General features: G+C 42.1%; 1 protein-coding gene across 7 annotated transcripts in view; it reads right to left on the bottom strand.

Annotated features, from left to right (window-relative positions):
• SDK1 (sidekick cell adhesion molecule 1) overlaps positions 1 to 19,270 on the bottom strand; it is a 598,536-nt gene that overhangs the window by 216,598 nt on the left and 362,668 nt on the right. For all 7 annotated transcript variants that reach the window (XM_081169333.1, XM_081169337.1, XM_081169338.1 and 4 more), the window contains exons 9-12: positions 15,518 to 15,601; positions 4,990 to 5,184; positions 1,597 to 1,713; positions 1,298 to 1,465 (exon numbers count right to left, since the gene is read on the bottom strand). In XM_081169333.1, coding sequence (XP_081025459.1) covers positions 1,298 to 1,465; positions 1,597 to 1,713; positions 4,990 to 5,184; positions 15,518 to 15,601 — 564 coding nt within the window. The remainder of the gene's footprint in view (positions 1 to 1,297; positions 1,466 to 1,596; positions 1,714 to 4,989; positions 5,185 to 15,517; positions 15,602 to 19,270) is intronic.

Genomic DNA, 19,270 nt, shown 5'->3' with positions numbered 1-19,270 from the left:
TAGGATACTCTAGTTCTCCAAAATGAGGAAGAGGAGGGCTGGGCTGGAGGCAAGAGCTCAGATTGCTTCAGTTCACTTCCAACCCTTGTTTTAAAAGGAGGCAGGGAGATTGAAAAAGCAGTTTCATGTTGAAAGGCATGAAGGCTTCCAAGATCAAAAATCCCACTAGGGAGACCTACATTATTTTCTTAGACTCCGTCTCTTTTTGACTGGAGGCCATAAAGGAGTAAATGCTACATTGTTAATCATCCCTGCAATTGTTTCATGTTAAACCATAGAGCGGTGTGTGTTAGCTCATTTGTACAGCCTTCAAAAGCTTCAAAATAGGTGGAAAGGCTGGACGACACCCAAGCAACACATCCACGCAAAGCTGGTTGCGGATATGAGGAGAAAGATGGGAAGAATCAGATCAAGTGGCTCCAAAGACACAAACTTTTCCATAATATTCTACACACATAAGAGATGACATTTACCCAAATGTTGTTAAATCCCCGTCATTCAAATATGACCAGGAAATGGAGGTCATTGCAGCGAGTAATTAAGCCACAGAAAGTTCTCCCTAATGCCTCAACATATAAAGGGGAAAGCCGCAGATCACATCAGCTGAATCCAGGTGCAAGAAAAGGAAGATAAATGGAAAATGGGAGCAAAGTCATAATGCCAAAAGAGATTTCTGTACAAGGAACAAGAGTCAAACGGTAAGTGTGAACATCAGACACCATTAAGCACCATGTCTGAGAGTGCTGGATTTTTCTGTTCTACCCCTTGGGTTATATAACAGTTTCATTCTCGTTGCTGTGCATACAGTGTGTGATGCAATTAAATCAAATTTAAAAGGTTTAAGCAGGACATTAAAATGAACTATACAGTGCAGCCTGTTCAGAAGGGAACTTCCAGTGGAGATTATTAGCTTCTCCTACAACCACATTGTGATATGTGTATCAGTTGCACGTTATCAGGATGACACAATGAGAATGTACAGGTAGCAGCCATGCCTCGTAGTGCATGAATTACTGAAATAATCTGCAGATATCTCCAGCTGTGTATATTAGGATGGCTTTGGTGAAACTTAATGTCTGTTTTGAAATGCAAAGATGTCAAATGAACACTCTCCCTTGTAGATCTCTCCAAATCAGCTCTAAAATCCACAAACATAATTTCTATTAAATTATTCACCCCCTCCCTTCCACACATACACACCATGAAATGGAAATGTTGTAATTGGTTTCCTGAGGGCACAATGAGAACTGATTAAGCCTTGATTAATATTAAACTCCAAAACAAACATGGTCCTTACTCCACACGGTGAGAGCAGCGGAAGCATTTAGGAATCCTTCAGAGTTGACTGCGCAGCAGGTATAGTCACCAGCATCCCGAGCAAAGACTGGGGCGATCTGAAGCCCTCCGGATTCGAGGAGGAGGAACCTGGGGATCTGAATGGAGCCGCTGGCCAAAACCTGGTTGCCTGAAAAACACCATGTGAGAACAGCTTCAATTCTCTGATTTGCAGTGCATGAAAACGCTAATGCTATGCTAATTCTTCTTGGTGAGCAGCAGCAATTAGAGTGATTTCCCAAAAGAATAATAAGGCTTTACCTCTTTTCCATGCAATGGCAGGCTTTGGGGCTCCTGAGACATCACATCTTAAAACCGCTGTCATCCCTTCGGTAACGGTGGTGTCTGTCGGCAGTCGTGAAAACGTTGGTGCAATATCTGGAATCAAAGTTTTTTTTGTTCCTAAGGATCAGTTCCTTGAAAGATCTCTCAACTACTTGTGGAATTTTGTATCCATATTTATCAGACTAGTAATGGATCAGGGAATGACGACAATAACATGAAAACTTTTTCAGAAGAGACAGTAGCTTTTCATTATTCACCTCCTAGGAATTCCCCAACTGTGGACTGTTGGATAAATGAAAAATGAATTCCAAGCAGTTTCCATACAAGTGGAAGCAAAAGGACTTTGTGGTAAAGTAAAAAGAAGAAAAAAGAAGCAGCTCTGGGGGGGGGGGATAGATAAATTGAAATAAACAAAACTACTTGCTTTCAACCCCATTACATAAGATGAAAAGCTTCTTGAGCCTGACATGAGTTTGCAGAGCTGAATGTCAGCCAAAAAAAGTCTCCATTTGATTTTCATCTATGGTATCTCTGTCCCCCTCCCCATTCCCTCATTCTTTCTATCTCCAATGCAAGATCAAACAGCACCCCCTATTATCTTTTGCCCAGAAAAGATATCAGACCTTATGTGAGTACCATATGTGTTCAGAGGTAAACCTAGCAAACATCTAACGACTTAGCTCAGTGCCAATCAGCAAGGCAAGGAGATGCTGCAGCCAAGCATCCGTCCATCATGCCTAAATAAAACTCCAGCCGAGAATCTCTCCACTTTCCCCCACCAAACCATCTTTTGTGAAGTTGAGGTCACCAGAGCAGACAACCACCAGGTAATCATCCATTTTGGCAATGACCAAGTTCACATTTTCCACGCAGAACAGAATCATGATTCTAGATCAGGGGTCAGCAACGCCAAAGACACCAGAGGGATCTCTGTGGGACCAATCCAGCCCAGGCAAGATAAACCTTGCCAACCCCTGTTCTAGATGCTGCCACTTGTCAGTCAGGGTGTGGAATTGACCTCCTGGCCTCATTTCCTTATCATAGAATCATAGAGTTGGAAGAGACCACAAGGGCCATCGAGTCCAACCCCCTGCCAAGCAGGAAACACCATCAGAGCACTCCTGACATATGGTTGTCAAGCCTCTGCTTAAAGACCTCCAAAGTAGGAGACTCCACCACACTCCTTGGCAGCAAATTCCACTGCCAAACAGCTCTTACTGTCAGGAAGTTCTTCCTAATGTTTAGGTGGAATCTTCTTTCTTGTAGTTTGGATCCATTGCTCTGTGTCCGCTTCTCTGGAGCAGCAGAAAACAACCTTTCTCCCTCCTCTATGTGACATCCTTTTATATATTTGAACATGGCTATCATATCACCCCTTAACCTCCTCTTCTCCAGGCTAAACATGCCCAGCTCCCTTAGCCGTTCCTCATGAGGCATCGTTTCCAGGCCTTTGACCATTTTGGTTGCCCTCCTCTGGCTTCAACATATTCAACATCAACTTCAACATATTCTAGAACAGCCTTCCCCAGCTTGGCACCCTTTAGATATTTGGGGCCATGGCACCATCACAGCATAGATGAACACTGGGGGGGAGGGACACTTATGGGAGTACAGCTGTGCTGGTTGGTGCTGATGGGGGTTGTAGTTGAAAGCATCTGGGGCCACCAGATTTGGCAATGCCATTACGGAAGTGAAGGTGGCTTCATTTGACATCAACTACAAAAGCATAGCTTGTGTTTGTTCAGGTTGCATATGGGTGGGGCAAATATGGAACTGTGAATTCAAGTGGTACCAAAAGGAGCAGGGCTATTGTCAGTTGGCAACACATCTGCTTCCCAAGTAGAAAGCCCCAGGCTCCATCTCCAGCATTTGCAAGATAGACCAAGGGTCTGGCTTGGTATACAGTAAGGCAGCTTCCTGTGAGTAAGAAGGTGGACACTTGATAGGATTTTTTGTTGTTGTTTGTGAAAACAAAACAAAAAATGGCACAGACTTGGAAGGGAGAAGGGTAAGGAGGGTTGAAAAGGGAACATATGATAACAAGGGGGAAAGAATATTAGAATACTGTAAGCCATCCCTATCCTTTAAGAGAGGGGAGGTTATGTATGGGAATGAATTAATGAATAAACAACTAAAAATAGCATCTCTCTGGCATGACTTCAGGATTAGTGCTGGCATATGTTATTCTAAACCCACTTATTAAACGTTGCAAAGGCTGCATAACTGTAATACTGCTCTGCCTTAACGTGGGAAGACAACCACATCATTCCCACAATAAATGGCCCTTAACTATGACAAAAGTGTGAATAATGCATATGTTGTGCACTTGTTGCTGTATCTCAATGATCACTAAAGTGCCCTCTAGATGTTGACTTGTATCACCTCTGACTATTGACCAGGCCATCAGAGGCTGATGGAACTGGAGTTCAAAAACTTCCAGAGGGCACCACATTATCCAGGGACACACAGGACACACAGCAGGGAAGGATTACTTGTGCGTCTGATCTAATACTGTGGCCACAGTGCTTAAATTGCTACTTTAAGATTATTATTCTGAATCAAAGAATTAAAATATATTGTACCCTGTGATGGCCTGCTGTATCCCAGAGGAGGTGTGCACAGAACCCTTCACTACACATGTAACTTCTCCCCAACCCCAAAAACGAACAAACAAAGAAAAACAAAATATAGAACAGGGAGGCATTAACCTGGCAGTTCCTGGTTCATTCACATTTGTGACACACCATTAATGCATTATACTGTGCTTACTTTTTCTCAGCAGAACTATTAATATGAAAAGGGGCTTCTTTGTGTTTAAGCTTTTAAAAACAAAAATAATACCAGTCCCACGGTCCAAATTCCTAGTCATGTGAGCTCAGATTGTTTCTTCCAAGTCACAGGAATCCCCTGTGGGGGAGACGGAGGGAGGACCAAAGCCCCACGCTGCTGTTTCGGGCAGCGCAGAGCCTGCAGGCAGCTGAGTCACCGCATGAATTATCATTATTATTATTATTATTATTATTATTATTATTATTATTATTATATCTGTGAAAGGTACCATGCTGGAGCAGGCTGTCCTAGGATGTGTTGTGGTTCCACCAGGAGGCTTGGAGAAAGCCTTAGGGGGAATACAACATAATTGTTCAATCATTGTAAGCTTTTTCTGCTCGCTCAAGGAAAGGATCTTCCCTCTCCTCCCCCAGGCACTGCTCTGGGGTTTCTCCTGACAGCCCCTCCCCTGTGAGCTTGACTTCCTTTCCTTTTCTTTTTACTCTGTACCACTGGGCTGCCTTAGAAAGATGAATGCATTGTGCCCCACAAACCTTCCTCTACCTCCCCTGCCCAACCCCCGCGTAGGTCCAGACATACTAGTCACATCCAGGAAGGTACGACTCTGCGTCTCCCCAGCATCATTCCTTGCAAAGCACTGGAAGATTCCAGAATCGTCAGGCTGCAGTCCCTGGATCTGAAGACTCCCATTGAGCAAAACCTTGTAACGCGGATTCAGCAGTTTGTGGATGGGGACAGCATCCTTGTACCAGACCAGGACAGGAAGTGGGACACCTGAAATGTAGTGGAAAGAGAGAAAACTCTTCATGTGTGCCCAGGCACAAAGCATTGCCGCCTGCTAATTGCCCATTTCCCATTACAGAGTTTTATACAAATACACTATTCAGAAAGCAACTGCTACAAAGCATGTATTATCCTGTCAAAAGAGGGGAAATACAACTGAAAAACATGAAGACAAATCCTTAACTACCCATAATGATTTATGCCATGGCGACTGTGTGCCTTCATTTGCTGTAATCAAATTGCATGCCATTTTTTAAAGCCTCAGATTAAATGATTCAGTTTGGGAAATAGGTTAATTGTGTCATCAAATGAGCCTTGAAAAGGTCAAAAGGCAGACAAGGCAGTGAATTGGTAAGACTTAAGCAGGAACCTTATGCATCCTTTCTAGGAAGTATATTCTATTGCACTCAGTGAGAAAAAGTATTTAGGAAGGGAGTGTTTTGGAGCATTCTAAGCACTTTCAAATACATTATCTCAACAATCCCCATATTGCATAAACCGAGGCTGAGGTTAGCAGCCCAATGAGTGACAAAATCCCTTTACTGAAGTTGATGCAACAGCCCAAAGGCTCACAAAAAGGCCACTCTCAAAGACCTTGGACCACCCAAGACATGTGATTCTGAGCAATGAGGATTTGCAGAGGGAAGGGGCTGCTCATGGTGTTCACCATTCTCAGGTTGTTACTCCTGTCCAGTTGTGAGGCAAAGGCCTGTGAGCAAAGTTTCCCAGCAGGCCAGGGAAACTCTTTCTCACCTCACTAGCCAAGAATAGTAAGTGCTCACCAAGGAAGAGCCAACAAATAATAATAATAATAATAATTTATTATTTATACCCCGCCCATCTGGCTGGGCCTCCCCAGCCACTCTGGGCGGCTTCCATCAAAACCAAAAATACAATAAAATATCACACGTTAAAAACTTCCCTGAACAGGGCTGCCTTAAGATGTCTCCTGAATGTCAGGTAGTTGTTTATCGCTTTGACATCTGCTGGAAGGGCGTTCCACAGGGCGGGCGCCACTACCGAGAAGGCCCTCTGCCTGGTTCCCTGTAGCTTTGCTTCTCGCAATGAGGGAACTGCCAGAAGGCCCTCGGACGCTGGACCTCAGCGTCCGGGCAGAATGATGGGGGTGGAGACGCTCCTTCAGGTATACTGGACCGAGGCCGTTTGGGAGGAAGCAAGGTTTGGGAGGATAAGGTATGCCTATGGTGTTAAGCAGGGACAAAACTAGGCTTTATTTGACCTGGGTCAATGACCCAATTTAGCACACAGACATTTGCATATATACACACACAGGCTGGGAACCTCAATGGTGTTCCTTTGGAGGCTACTTCCTGGGCAAAAAACCTGGCTAGCCCCCCCCCCCCAGCTATGGCTTTGTGTTAAATCATGGAGCCTGAGGACCATAATCAAAGATATATAAAGGAAATCTGATTGCTTCAATAGAGGAATTAGGAATTCAAAATGGCATGAGAAATGGAGAATAAATAATCCTAGAAACTTTCAGGTTAACGTTGAGGGTTCACTCACACTTCCACTTGTGCCATGCCTAGAAAGGGCAGCTTTGAGCAGTTTTCCACTTAACTTGCACTTTCTAGTCATGGGTCCAAGTGGTTTTGCCCTTGGCCTGCTCCTGTCGAAGAGAAAACTCGCTCTCTAGTGATAGATCAAACAAATGCCAATCTGGGGGAAACTCCAATTGATGTTTTGTCCAACTGAATGCTAAAGAGTGAATTCTCCTCTCCCCACCCCCCCAGGGTGGAGGGTGGGGACAGTAGGTCAAGAGGAACTGGGGATAAGCCTCTACCCAGAGTGGATTCCCCAATTCATATACATTTGCAGTGTTTGTCCTTAACAAATGGCCTTTGCATTGCTTTATGTGAAGGCTAGTAACATCAGACCTGCCTTGGGGGAATCCCTTGCAGACAACCGCAGTGCCTAGAGACAGGCAGTCAGGTCACGTATCCATAGCAGTGACCAGAGGAGGAATGACTGCTGGGAAGAGGGCAAAGAGAAGAAATGCCATCAGCTCAAAAGGACACCTTCATCTGCCCCAGCTGGAACAAAACATGTCTCTCCTGCATCGGTTTCTACAGCCACAGCAGACACTGCAAGTTTCAATAATTTGACCTCACCCCCAATGACATATTCTTCCATTGTCTCCTGAGTGAGACAGATTGCTATGAGAATGTTCGATCTCTGTACATAAAAATCTGACTTCGCAGAGATTTCTGAATGAGGATAAACACATTTTATTACCTAGGATTCTAAATGTTTCTAACAGCAAGCATTCAAAGCATGTTGAAAGTAAATATCGCTTGATCTATTGTGCGTGTTTAGTAAGGCAATAAAGATACAGCAATTAAAAAAATTCAAGGCAAAATCTGCTGAAAATACTTTTATGTAACCAAATATAATAACAAAAACCTACTCTTTTTAATATACTCATTCTTCTGAGGAGAATGAAAGATACATTATTTCCCAAGAAAGGGGGGGGGGCGCAGTTGACTGGTCATGAAATTATATTTCTGTACAAGGATGTAATCAGTTCTTGAAATCGCATTTGAAACTTCCATTTTGCTTGAATAATAAAGTTATTTATAGCCTACAGGAATCATCTTTTGTGTGCAATGTGTGTGGTTTGACACAAAATAGATGCAGTGTACCACTGTGAAACAAACACAATTTTAATTTCATACCAAAGGCCCATTTACAGAATTTGTGTACAGTCTGATTGTCAGAATTCTCAGTGAAATGTAATTCATCTCATCAAATCCCCTGGGCCAATACAAATGATCACTGAGTAATGAGGAAACAGATGATACAAAAATGGAATCATACTCAGAATAGAGGACACAGGAAATAGTTTGAAGCTTAAGTAACAGCACTTCCATTATATTTTATAGAAAACGCAATAGAATGAAATCTGGCATTGGGCATTATTCCCCATAACAGCATAATGGGCTAAACATTTTGAATCCTGACAGGAATATCAACATTCTCTGCTCACTGAAGCTTAGGTTGTCTTCTCCAATTAAGCCACAGATCAGCTCCAAACCCCACTGTACTTAAAGGAATATAGAGAAGTCAATCTATATATTTTCCTTCCGATATTTCAGGAGGCCTTAAAAGATCCTAGTGATTTCGCTGGGTAAGTCACACCATCAGAACTAGAGAGAAGATGCTTTTCAAAGATCTTTTTGGAAAGACAGACACCAGGGATGGAGTCCATTAGTTAGACCAGGTGTGCAACAGACAAGGGGCATCTGAAATGATGAGGGGTACATCAGAGCACGGCAGGAACTTGCAAACGGATCTGCCAGAGGAGGCAGCTGCAGTCAAGAGCCACACTGAGCTTTAAAATGACTGTGCTGGCTTTTTAAAAAAAGAAAGAAAAAGAAAATAACTGATTTTCTTTTTAAAAGAAATTATATGTCCCTTATCATGGCTAACCAGGATAGAAGGAAAATCTATTCTTTAGGAATTTAAGGATTTATATATATATTTTTATTTGGTAATCTTTTGTTTCTTCTGTATCTTATTTGGAATGTATAATCTTTACCATGTAAGAAAATCAATAAAAAGCATACTGAAGAGGGAAAAAAGATTGCAATCCTAAAAGAAAGAAAGAAAGAAAGAAAGAAAGAAAGAAAGAAAGAAAGAAAGAAAGAAAGAAAGAAAGAAAGAAAGAAAATATATAATTGGAGAAATAAGACTTTTCCAAAGGTCCATCTGAAGTCATGCATTTTTTAATGTATTTATCAGGGCTGCAAGTTTAGCTTTACCAATCTGATAGTTCTATTAAAAACCTTTTGATCATCTAAAAATTTGCCCCCAACTAATCTGTCAGCAGATTTTGTTTTTTATAAAAAATATTTAATGATGCTGGGAAGAGTCAGGTTAGACCCCTGGCATCTCCTGGCAAAGGCTGGGGGAAAGTCTTGCCCCTCTGCGAGTCAAGGGAGGTGATGTAGAGCTTTATGAACCAAAGGTCTGACTCTGTAGCAGGTAAATATGCTCTTCTTTCTTCATAGGCAAATCTGTACAGTTTTAATTTGAACGCCATTGATTGCTGACAGCATATAATCCAATTAGTGTGTGTATATATATGTGTGTGTGTGTGCCTGTGTAATATATATATATGTGTGTGTGTGTGACACACACACACACACACACACACACACACATATATATATATATATATATATATATATATATATATATATATATATATATATTTGCTTTCGTAGATTTTCATGGGTACAGGAATGCAGGTTTTGGTGTCTTCGGGTATCTTCCCGTGTAAGAGTTGGGGTGTCTAGGCGACGTTTCGACGAGGTCTCACTCGTCATCTTCAGGCTGGTGCTTTCGGCTTCTTGTTACTAGAACAGAGCTCTGTTCTAGTAACAAGAAGCCGAAAGCACCAGCCTGAAGATGACGAGTGAGACCTCGTCGAAACGTCGCCTAGACACCCCAACTCTTACACGGGAAGATACCCGAAGACACCAAAACCTGCATATATATATATATATATATATATATATATATATATATATATATATATATAGTGTTTTAAATGCTTGCAACTTGAGTAGCCTCTGAGGAATAGAAAATGGAACTTTGTTCCCAAGGAAACTCCATTTACAATGAAGTAAAAAGCTGTCTTTTGCAGGCTTTAATTTTATTTATAGTTAATCTATTTGTATCGAGCAAATTTAATCTGTGTCTCCCACACTCACAGTGAACAAAGATGGAATAAATGGCTTTTGCGCCAAAGAATCCCATAGGAGTTGTGACAAATTGAAACGTCCTGCCTGTTTATGGCCAGGGCATGGAGCAACTTCAGGATGTGTCCCAGGGCTGTAATTCAAGCACCTGATCTGGCACCCCCACACCCCCTCTTCATTTTATGTCCTCTCTGAGAGACGGGGTAAGAAGTCAGCAGCCAGACAGCTGCTAACTTTAGTAGTGAGAAACCTGGAAACGCAGCACTCATCTGGACAGGGCACAGAATAGGTGAGGGTGGAAGAAACCACTCTGTTTGTTGAGCGAGTTCGTGCTAGATTAAAAAGTATAGTTTAATGAAAAGGCGAGTAAGAGGTGACATGGTAGAAAATGACAAAATTATTCAAGGTATAGAGAAAAGTTTTTCTCCTTCTGTTATAATATTGAAACTTGGGGAAATCCAATGAAGCTGGATGTTGGAAGATTTAGGACAGGTATAATAATAATAATAATAATAATAATAATAATAATAATAATAATAATAATAATAATAATAATAATTAAAAAAAATTATTTATACCCTAGCCATTTGGCTGGGTTTCCCCAGCCACTCTGGGCGGCTTCCAACAATGTATTAAAATACAGTCGTCTGTTAAACATTAAAAGCTTCCGTAAAGAGGGCTGCCTTCAGATGTTTTCTAAAAGTCTGGTAGTTGTTCTTCTCTTTGACACCTGATGGGAGGGCGTTCCACAGGGTGGGTGTCACTACCAAGAAGGCCCTCTGCCTGGTTCCCTGTAACCTCACTTCTCACAGTAAGGGAACCACCAGAAGGCCCTCAGAGCTGGACCTCAGTGTCTTGGCTGAACGATGGGGGTGGAGACGCTCCTTCAGGTATACTGGGCCGAGGCTGTCTAGGGCTTTGAAGGTCAGCACCAACACTTTGAATTGTGCTTGGAAACGTACTGGGAGCCAGTGTAGGTAAAAGAAAGTCCTTCTTCATGCAGCACAGTGTTAACCTATGGAACTCATTTCCACAGTAGGTAGTCATGGTCATCAACTTGAATGGCTTTAAAAGAAGTTTGGACCAATTCATGGAGGAGAGGGCTATTGAAGGCTACTTGCCACAATGGCTATGCTAAGCCTCCATGGTTGGAGACAGCAATGTCTTTGAATATCAGTTGCTGGAAACCACAGGAGGGGAGAAAGCTTTTGTGCTCAGATCCTGCTTCCATGTTTCCCACTGGGGCATTGGCTTGGCCGCTGCGAGAAAAGGATAAGGGACTAGATGGGCCATTGGCCTGATCCAGCAGAATTCTTATGTTCCTATGACTGGTATGCAGGGCCGGATTTAGGTTTGATGAGGCCCTAAGATACTGAAGGTAATGGGGCCCTTTCTATGTCCAGCTGTCAACAACAAATTGCCACTGCTTTTTGTGTTGAATATATGCTATATGGTAATTTATGGACCTAATAGGTATCTAAAGCCATTTGCACATGCTGAATGTAAACACCCTATATACGGAAATGAGCAAACCAGTGATATTTTAGGAAATAGCAGGCTAGCAGGTGGGGCCCATTACTTACATCATAGGAGCCTACACAACACAAAACACTGTTGCTGTATGTAGGTTTTATTTTATTTGTTTTTTATCTTATATTTTGGAAATGTACATCCAGGGGGTTTTTTCCTTTAATTTTTTGGGGGGGCCCCAAGAGAGTGGGGCCCTAAGCTATAACTTGTTTAGCTTATATGTAAATCCAGCATTCCTGCCAACCTAGGAGTTCGAAAGCACGTCAAAGTGCAAGTAGATAAATAGGTACCACTCCGGTGGGAAGGTAAACGGCGTTTCCGTGTGCTGCTCTGGTTTGCCAGAAGCGGCTTAGTCATGCTGGCCACATGACCCAGAAGCTGTATGCCAGCTCCCTCGGCCAATAAAGAGAGATGAGTGCTGCAACCCCAGAGTCGGCCACGACTGGACCTAATGGTCAGGGGTCCCTTTACCTTTACCTTTTAAATCCAGCACTGCTGGTATGTCTCAGCACTGCACCCTGCCCATACACACTCCTCCTACTTTTGCAGGGCCAAAAATGTCTCCATTTCACAAGGCATTCTTGAAATGGACCCCAACTTATGGGTTTGGACTAATGACTGTCCAGTTGAAAACACCACCAACACAACTCCTGCCTTTTAAGGGCCACATCTTTCTACTATTTTTATATCTGTGTTAGACTTTATTCTCTCTCCCATTTAGTTTTAAGTTGTTAAATTAAGTTAGTTTGCTTATATTTTTACACAATGTTGTATATGTTGATTTTTTGTTAATTTATGTACTGACAATATGAATATTGGTAATTGTTCTTCTGTTTTTTTCCCATTGCTGCTGTTAATTTGATTTGTTGTAAACTGCTTTGGGTACAATCGTGTAGGAAAGCAGCATATGAATAAAACATTGATGTTTAAAAAGATCATAAACAGCAAAGACCATAAAATAAAGTATCAGTAGCAAATATGAAATGAACATCATCAATAAGACAGAAAGAATTAGGTGCTATATTTTGCTAAAGTATGAAGCCAACCAGCACATTATTGGTCAATAAATGTTGCCTTGAGTGAGGAGAATAGAAAATGCTCTCTGCCTTTCACTTTCTTTGAGTCTGTCCATTTGTGTGCTCTTTCAGGATGAATCTAATAAGAGTTCCTTAAAGTTCTCCCAGTTCTTTAAAGTTCTCCCAGCAGGATGCACATTAGGATCTAGATCAAAATAGCTTAGGAAGTAGGGCTGCTAATACCTCACATGAGACTTTTGAGAGCTGCTGTCAATCAAGGTTGACACTCTAGGTCAGATGTACATAAGGAATCAGAACTAGGAAACTTCTCATACATTTACAACTTGGTTTCCCTATCTATGGGGCCAATACAGATGAGGCGGGTGAAGAGGGAGGCAATAGCTGAGCTTCAGACTAATCAATAACCCAGGAAAGGAAATGGACTGTTGTTTGTTTGTTTGTTTGTTTGTTTGTTTGTTTGTTTGTTTTGCATGTGTGTGTGTGGAATATCTTAGCTATACACCCAACTGCAAACTGCCTTAACCTGCTACACAAATGTTATAACCAAATAAGTGAATAAAATGAAATGTAATGTGTAATGTTTCCAAGGACAGGTGGGTTCTCAGTGGCAGAGTCAATTCTCTCTGGATTTGACTCCTGGTCTAATCAGTAGATTACACTTATGTATTAAAAAAATTCAAGGTTTCTGCATGTGCTGAAGAGGGAAGTGAGGGGCAGATGGGAATTGTCAAACTGAGAAGGTAACCCATCTAGGAGAAGGACCACTAAGATCCTAAACCTCTGCTGCCTTGCAGAATATTTTTGCGGGAAGAAAAGGCTAAGGAGTAACCCTACACAAATCTGGAGTCCCTAAGAGGATTGGATGGCACCTTCCAGCAACTCCTGCAGCCAAGCTGGTGCTAAATATATTGCTCTGCTTTCTTTTGGACCACACCAGTGAGGCCAAGAGGGGAGTCTTGTCATCTGGGCCGCTCAGGACCTTCATACACACTGCCCAGGCTTGTGCCCCCAGGCAGTGTGACTTCACTCCCAGAGGCAAACTCCATTGTCTCTCAAGGTAAAGAAAAAGATAAAGCACCCCTAGACTGTTAAGTCCAGTCACAGGAGACTATGGGGTTGCAGCGCTCATCTCGGTTTCAGGCCAAGATTGCTGGCATTTGTCCACAGACAGCTTTCCGGGTCATGTGGCCAGCAGGACTAAACCGCTTCTGGCACAACGGGACACCGTGACGGAAACCAAAGTGCACGGAAACGCCATTTACCTTCCCGCCGCAGCGGTACCTATTTATCTACTGGCACTGGTGTGCTTTCTAACTGCTAGGTTGGCAGGAGTTGGGACAGAGCAACAGGAGCTCACCCCGTCGTGGGGATTCGAACCACCGACCTCCTGATCGGCAAGCCCAAGAGGCTCAGTGGTTTAGACGACAGTGCCCCAGATGGATGCCAACAACTAACATTTTTTTTAAAAGCATCCTATGAACCTGCTTCTATGGAACTACTGTTGATCTCTTTAGGTGGAATGATAAATATTTTGAAATTTTTAGTCGCGTTTGAACACCCTCTAATTAAAATTTGAATGAAAGACGGCTGCCACAGAAGTGTAATTTCACTTGAATGTTTCTGCAGCCGACGTTTTCTCTCTCTTTATTGGGATAACTTTTTATTGGGTTTTATAAGCAAGGAATAATAAATGATACAAATAAATAGTCCAAGTCTTCTCATGTCATAGCATGATAAATTTGCAGTAATATCAACAACATATGGTTCATTATTAGTTCTTGGTTCGTGAATTGGTTTAAACAAAAACAATGGGGGAAACAGGATAGAACAGTTAAAAGATAGCATTCAACATCACATAGTGAAATGTCTAATCAGGAGCCCTTGTGGTTGTTAAGTATTTCCCCTCTTATGTTAACAATGAAACAATATAAAGTGTTGATATATTGATGAAAGGAGGAGGGGTTCAAAGAGAAAACAGTAATTTAGGTTTGAAGTTTAATTTAGATCAAATAGATTGAGCCAAATATTGATGGGGGGATTGCTCATTTTCTGGAAAAATGGCATATGTTATGAAATTCAACCACACTGGTGTAATGTCATCTTCTTGATCTGCCCGTGTGTCAACCATAATTTATTTGTTATTTGTCAAGGAAGGATGTTTCTCAGACTATTTTGTACCAATTGCCTATCATGATGCCAAAAAGGCCTTTCCAGTGACTGGTTATGTTGAGGCTCGCCACTTGTAATAAATGGCTTTTTAATTCTTTATTATGTAAGCCCAGATGGCTGTCTTGAATTGTATTTAATAAAGTTAATTTTGGTTTGAATTCCAATTGTTATTCTGTTATATTATTAATTTCTTGGAATATTGAATTCCTGAAAGGTTGGGTTTTTTTACATTCCCACCACACATGGAGATATGTACAGGGTATGGGGCAGCAAGGCATGAGGGTGGATAATTGCCAGCTTCCTGGGGGTTAGGTATCATGTATATATGGGTTAATTCTCTACTGCAGGCTTCCTCAAACTCGGCCCTCCAGATGTTTTTGAGACTACAATTCCCATCATCCCTGACCACATGGGAGTTGTAGGCCAAAAACATCTGGAGGGCCGAGTTTCAGGAAGCCTGCTCTACTGCTTGCAGAAATAGACTTTGCAGCTGACGTTTTCCTCCTATTGTAAAAGCTCCATCATTTTAAGAAACAAGGAGCTTTAACTATTGCAATTATTGATTGTTTCTCGGCAACTCAGCTTATGGGTCCCTAAGCCACTGTTTCACTTACATTAATTCACTCAGCTCAGGACGCTAATTCTTTTTACCTGCCCACATTTGTTGAATGCATCCTGTCAGGCACTGAAGCCCAAACAAAAAGCAGACGGGGCAATTTGCCCAGCAGACAAGCATGATTCATCTTTTCAGATCATGTTCCTCAGATGCAGCCTGCTTCTTATCATGGAAAATTGAAAGTTTACTAAAGAGGCTCAAAGGTAAACAAGGAAAAAAACATGACCACTTGTTCCCTCCCCACTTACCCATTGCCTGGCACCGGATATGCACAGTCTTCTCCACTTCGGCCAAAATTCGGCTTTCCGGCTCAGTAGTAAAATAAGGTGACTCTAATGAAAGATAAACCAGAACAGTGTAAGAAAATATATTCATTTAGCTTGAACACTTGACCTAACCCAGAATTCATCATGTGCTCAGCTTCAAACCCAAAAGCTCAAGAGTGCACAGGGATTCCATTAATTTCAATGGAGGGACTCAAACGCCATGATTTGTCACATGTACACTCAAGACCTTTCACTCGAATGAATGGAAAAACTCTTACAGGGCAGAAACTGATGTGCTCCTAAACCTAAGCTTCCTCTGGGTTAAGAGGAATGTATTTAATACAGTGTTACAAATGGCCTAGTTTGACTTCTATTTTGGGTTTATGGTTTCTTTTAAGTGATAGCCTCATAAAACAACCTCAACAATTATATGTGATGATGAATATGAATTTCAAAGAGCACTGAGAAACTGCCAATTTATATTTAGGGTTTTACACCGCAAATTAACATCAGAGCAGGGGCTGCTTTTCATTTCACAGGCGTGAATCAGAGAATATTTTAATTCTCAGTTAAGACAAGCCATCCCAGGAGGTCCATAAAGGGTTTTATTTACAGCAACACATTTTATACAAGGACTTTGGGCATCACATGCCAGGACAGATCCTCAAACAAAGATGTACAGTGGTGCCTCGCAAGACGAAAAGAATTCGTTCCGCGAGTCTTTTTGTCTTGCGATGTTTTTCGTCTTGCGAAGCACAGTCTGTCGCAACTGCGCCTCTTCAAGCGGCTTTTAAAAAAAAAGCGCAAGACGTTTTCGTCTTGCGAAGCAAGCCCATAGGGAAATTCGTCTAGCGAAGCAACGCAAAACCGAAAAACCCTTTCGTCTAGAGAGTTTTTCGTCTTGCGAGGCATTCGTCTTGTGGGGCACCACTGTACTCTCCCAAGCCCACACTCTCCCAGCATGTCCACACTCCTGTCTCAGCGATGTCTATGCTGGTTTGGTCATGTCCACAGAATGGAAAATGGCAGGATCCCCAAGGACGCGGCTTCTGGCACCAGGTCAGTTGGCACACCAACTCTGTGTTATAAAGATGTTTGCAAACATGACATGAAGGCTGGTGACATTAACCCTGTCATATGTGAATCCTTTGCAAACGATCACAGAGCCTGGAAACAGACAGACAGGTCATGTATCCACACCAGTGACTGGAGGAAGAATGACCATTGGGAGGAATGGAGAGAGAGAAAATGCCATGGTGCACCTGTAGCAGCAAAACCAGACAACTTCACCTGCCACAATGCACCTGCAAGCATCTTGTGACTCTCTTATCTGTGTCAATGGGCATATTTAGCAAGTAACTCAGTGTATTAAAGGGCTCAGGTTACAGCATACTTTGTGGGTTGTGGTAAGAGATTGCAGGAACTGTTGAAGGCTAGCTGTCGGAACTGTGGAACTGAGTGAAGACTTTTTGAAGAGATCATCTGAGGAAGAAATTGGAAAATTGCCAGACTTCAGAACTCAGAGAACCCTTTGCAAGCAACTCAACTTAGGACTCGGCTGTGGTGTTTAACAGCAAGGACTTTGAAGCAAAAAACCTTATCTGGGCTCAGAGAGAGAAAACTACTTGTAATACAGTGTTATCTCGGTTTATGAACTTAATCCATTCTGGAAGTCTGTTCTTAAACCAAAGCTGTTCTTAAACCGAGACGTGCTTTCCCTAATGAGGCCTCCCGCCGCCAGTGCCCTTCCACCATTCGACTTCCGTTCGTAGACCGAGGTACCACTGTACCGCTAAATAGTATGTGATGTATAGCGCTGTGTGTTTGTGCTGGGCTTGTAAAGAGACCTCTGTTAAATGGCTGTTTTCTGTGCTCAGATTAACCGTGTGACTGAGCTTCCATAGGGTATACACTCAACAACCCCAACACTTTCTTTCTGTCCTCTTGTGATCCTGCTGCCTGTGGACTTTTACATGCAACTTGCTAATATTTTTTTATTAAAAATATATCTCAGTATGGGTTTTCCATTTTCTTCTCGACAGAGACATCAGGAGGCAGAATTTCCTAGAAAAATTAAGCCTTCAGAGTGAAAGCAATAAGCAGAGCTGTTTGCATGATTTATTGTTTTTAAATAATATCAATGTAAGGACATTATTGATCTTTTGCAGCTAAGTGACGGTTATTAACACAAACAATATATAAGTGCATGAAGTGACATATTTATTGAAAAAAACAAACTTTAAAGCTATACAGAATTGGGAAATTGTGGTGGACAGAGCGTGCTTGATCCTTAATGCTGAAGTTTTATGCCTTATCTAGAAAAGTACCAAGGCGCAAGGAGCACAGAGCTGTAAGCAGCTGAGTTGACTGTTCACATATTTGAAAAGCGCAAGGGACACATGGGGGCTATATGGATACACAGCTAGCAAGTTCCAATATGAGGTGGATAAGAGAAATGTCAGCACGCCAAAAGCTGGAAGTAACCTGTAGGTTTTGGCTGGGTTGTGAAACACTTAGTACACTAAATTACATATGGAATGGCAAGAGGAATGTGAGAAGGGCATTGCAGCAACCCAAGATTACTCCTGTCACACCAGGGAAGCTTAAACATGGCTTCTGTCTTCTCCCCATCAACCCACATATTCTGCTTCCCTTTGTCTTAACAAGCACCCAGTTCCTTTTTCTGTTCAGCCTTGGCTCCAGCAAAGGCATGAAGGCCTGAGCTACCTCCGTCTGAGCCTTCCACCCATATCTGCCATATATAGGTCTGCAAACAGCACTATCTTCTTGAGAGGTCCTGGGCTACTGTGAGATTTGCTCCACTCCTTGCAGGAGTGACACCAGGACAGCAACAGGTCTGCATCCCACTCTGTCACTCAGGTATGGTCCTGGTGGATCAAACTGCTCTTCATTTATATTTGTTACTGAATTTTTATCCTACCCTGCTTCCTGCTGGAACTCTGGGCGGCCAACAAAGATATCAAAAAATGCAATCACATTAAAACAACAAAGCACTAATTAATCCAACTGAATTCTCATAGCAGCATGTATGGTCATCACCAAGTTTTGGAAGGACCTTAAGGGAACAGCCGTAACAACTTGGTACAGGAGAGTGTGGCAAATAGCTCTCATGGAGAAAAATTGACAGAAAACCCAAAATTAGCAAAAGGAATAAAACACAAGGACACATTCTCTGTAAAGTGATGGAACTTTTTTTATGTACTCAAAGCTTTCCAGAAAATGAAAGGCCCAAAGCCAACTTGTGGATAGTGTAATCATCAGTATTTTGTTGTTTCTCCACTGTCATAAAGCAATGTGCTACTACTGTAAGGCAAATACGAGCATCACTTTGGGGTCCCCAATACTGCGGTTGAGGGTGATGTTTTTCTGTGAAAAATCATTGGTGGTTCAAACTCTGTTTCACAGGACTGTAGGTCCTGTGCTGCTGGAAAATACCAAATAATATTTGAAAAGAAACACTAATTAATAACCTATAAAGAAGTATATTCCTAGGTGTTTGATTTCTCTTGCACTCAAGGTGGCAGGTGAATGGACTACATGCAGAAGCAGCTGCTGCAGCCGCATTGGTTCTCCTTCAGAAACAAGGATGAAATGACAGAAAGGAATAATCCACTGCTGCACGTGTGACAGGCTACCAAGTGAGAAACATTAAGGGATTTGTGGTACCTAACTTCAAAAATATCCAGGATCCATTTACAGAATCCGCACAGGAAA

This window comes from Podarcis bocagei (genome assembly GCF_964188305.1).
Source record: "Podarcis bocagei genome assembly, chromosome: 14".
In the NCBI taxonomy this organism is placed as follows: Eukaryota; Metazoa; Chordata; class Lepidosauria; order Squamata; family Lacertidae; genus Podarcis; species Podarcis bocagei.
This window is presented reverse-complemented; position numbering and strand designations above follow the sequence as displayed.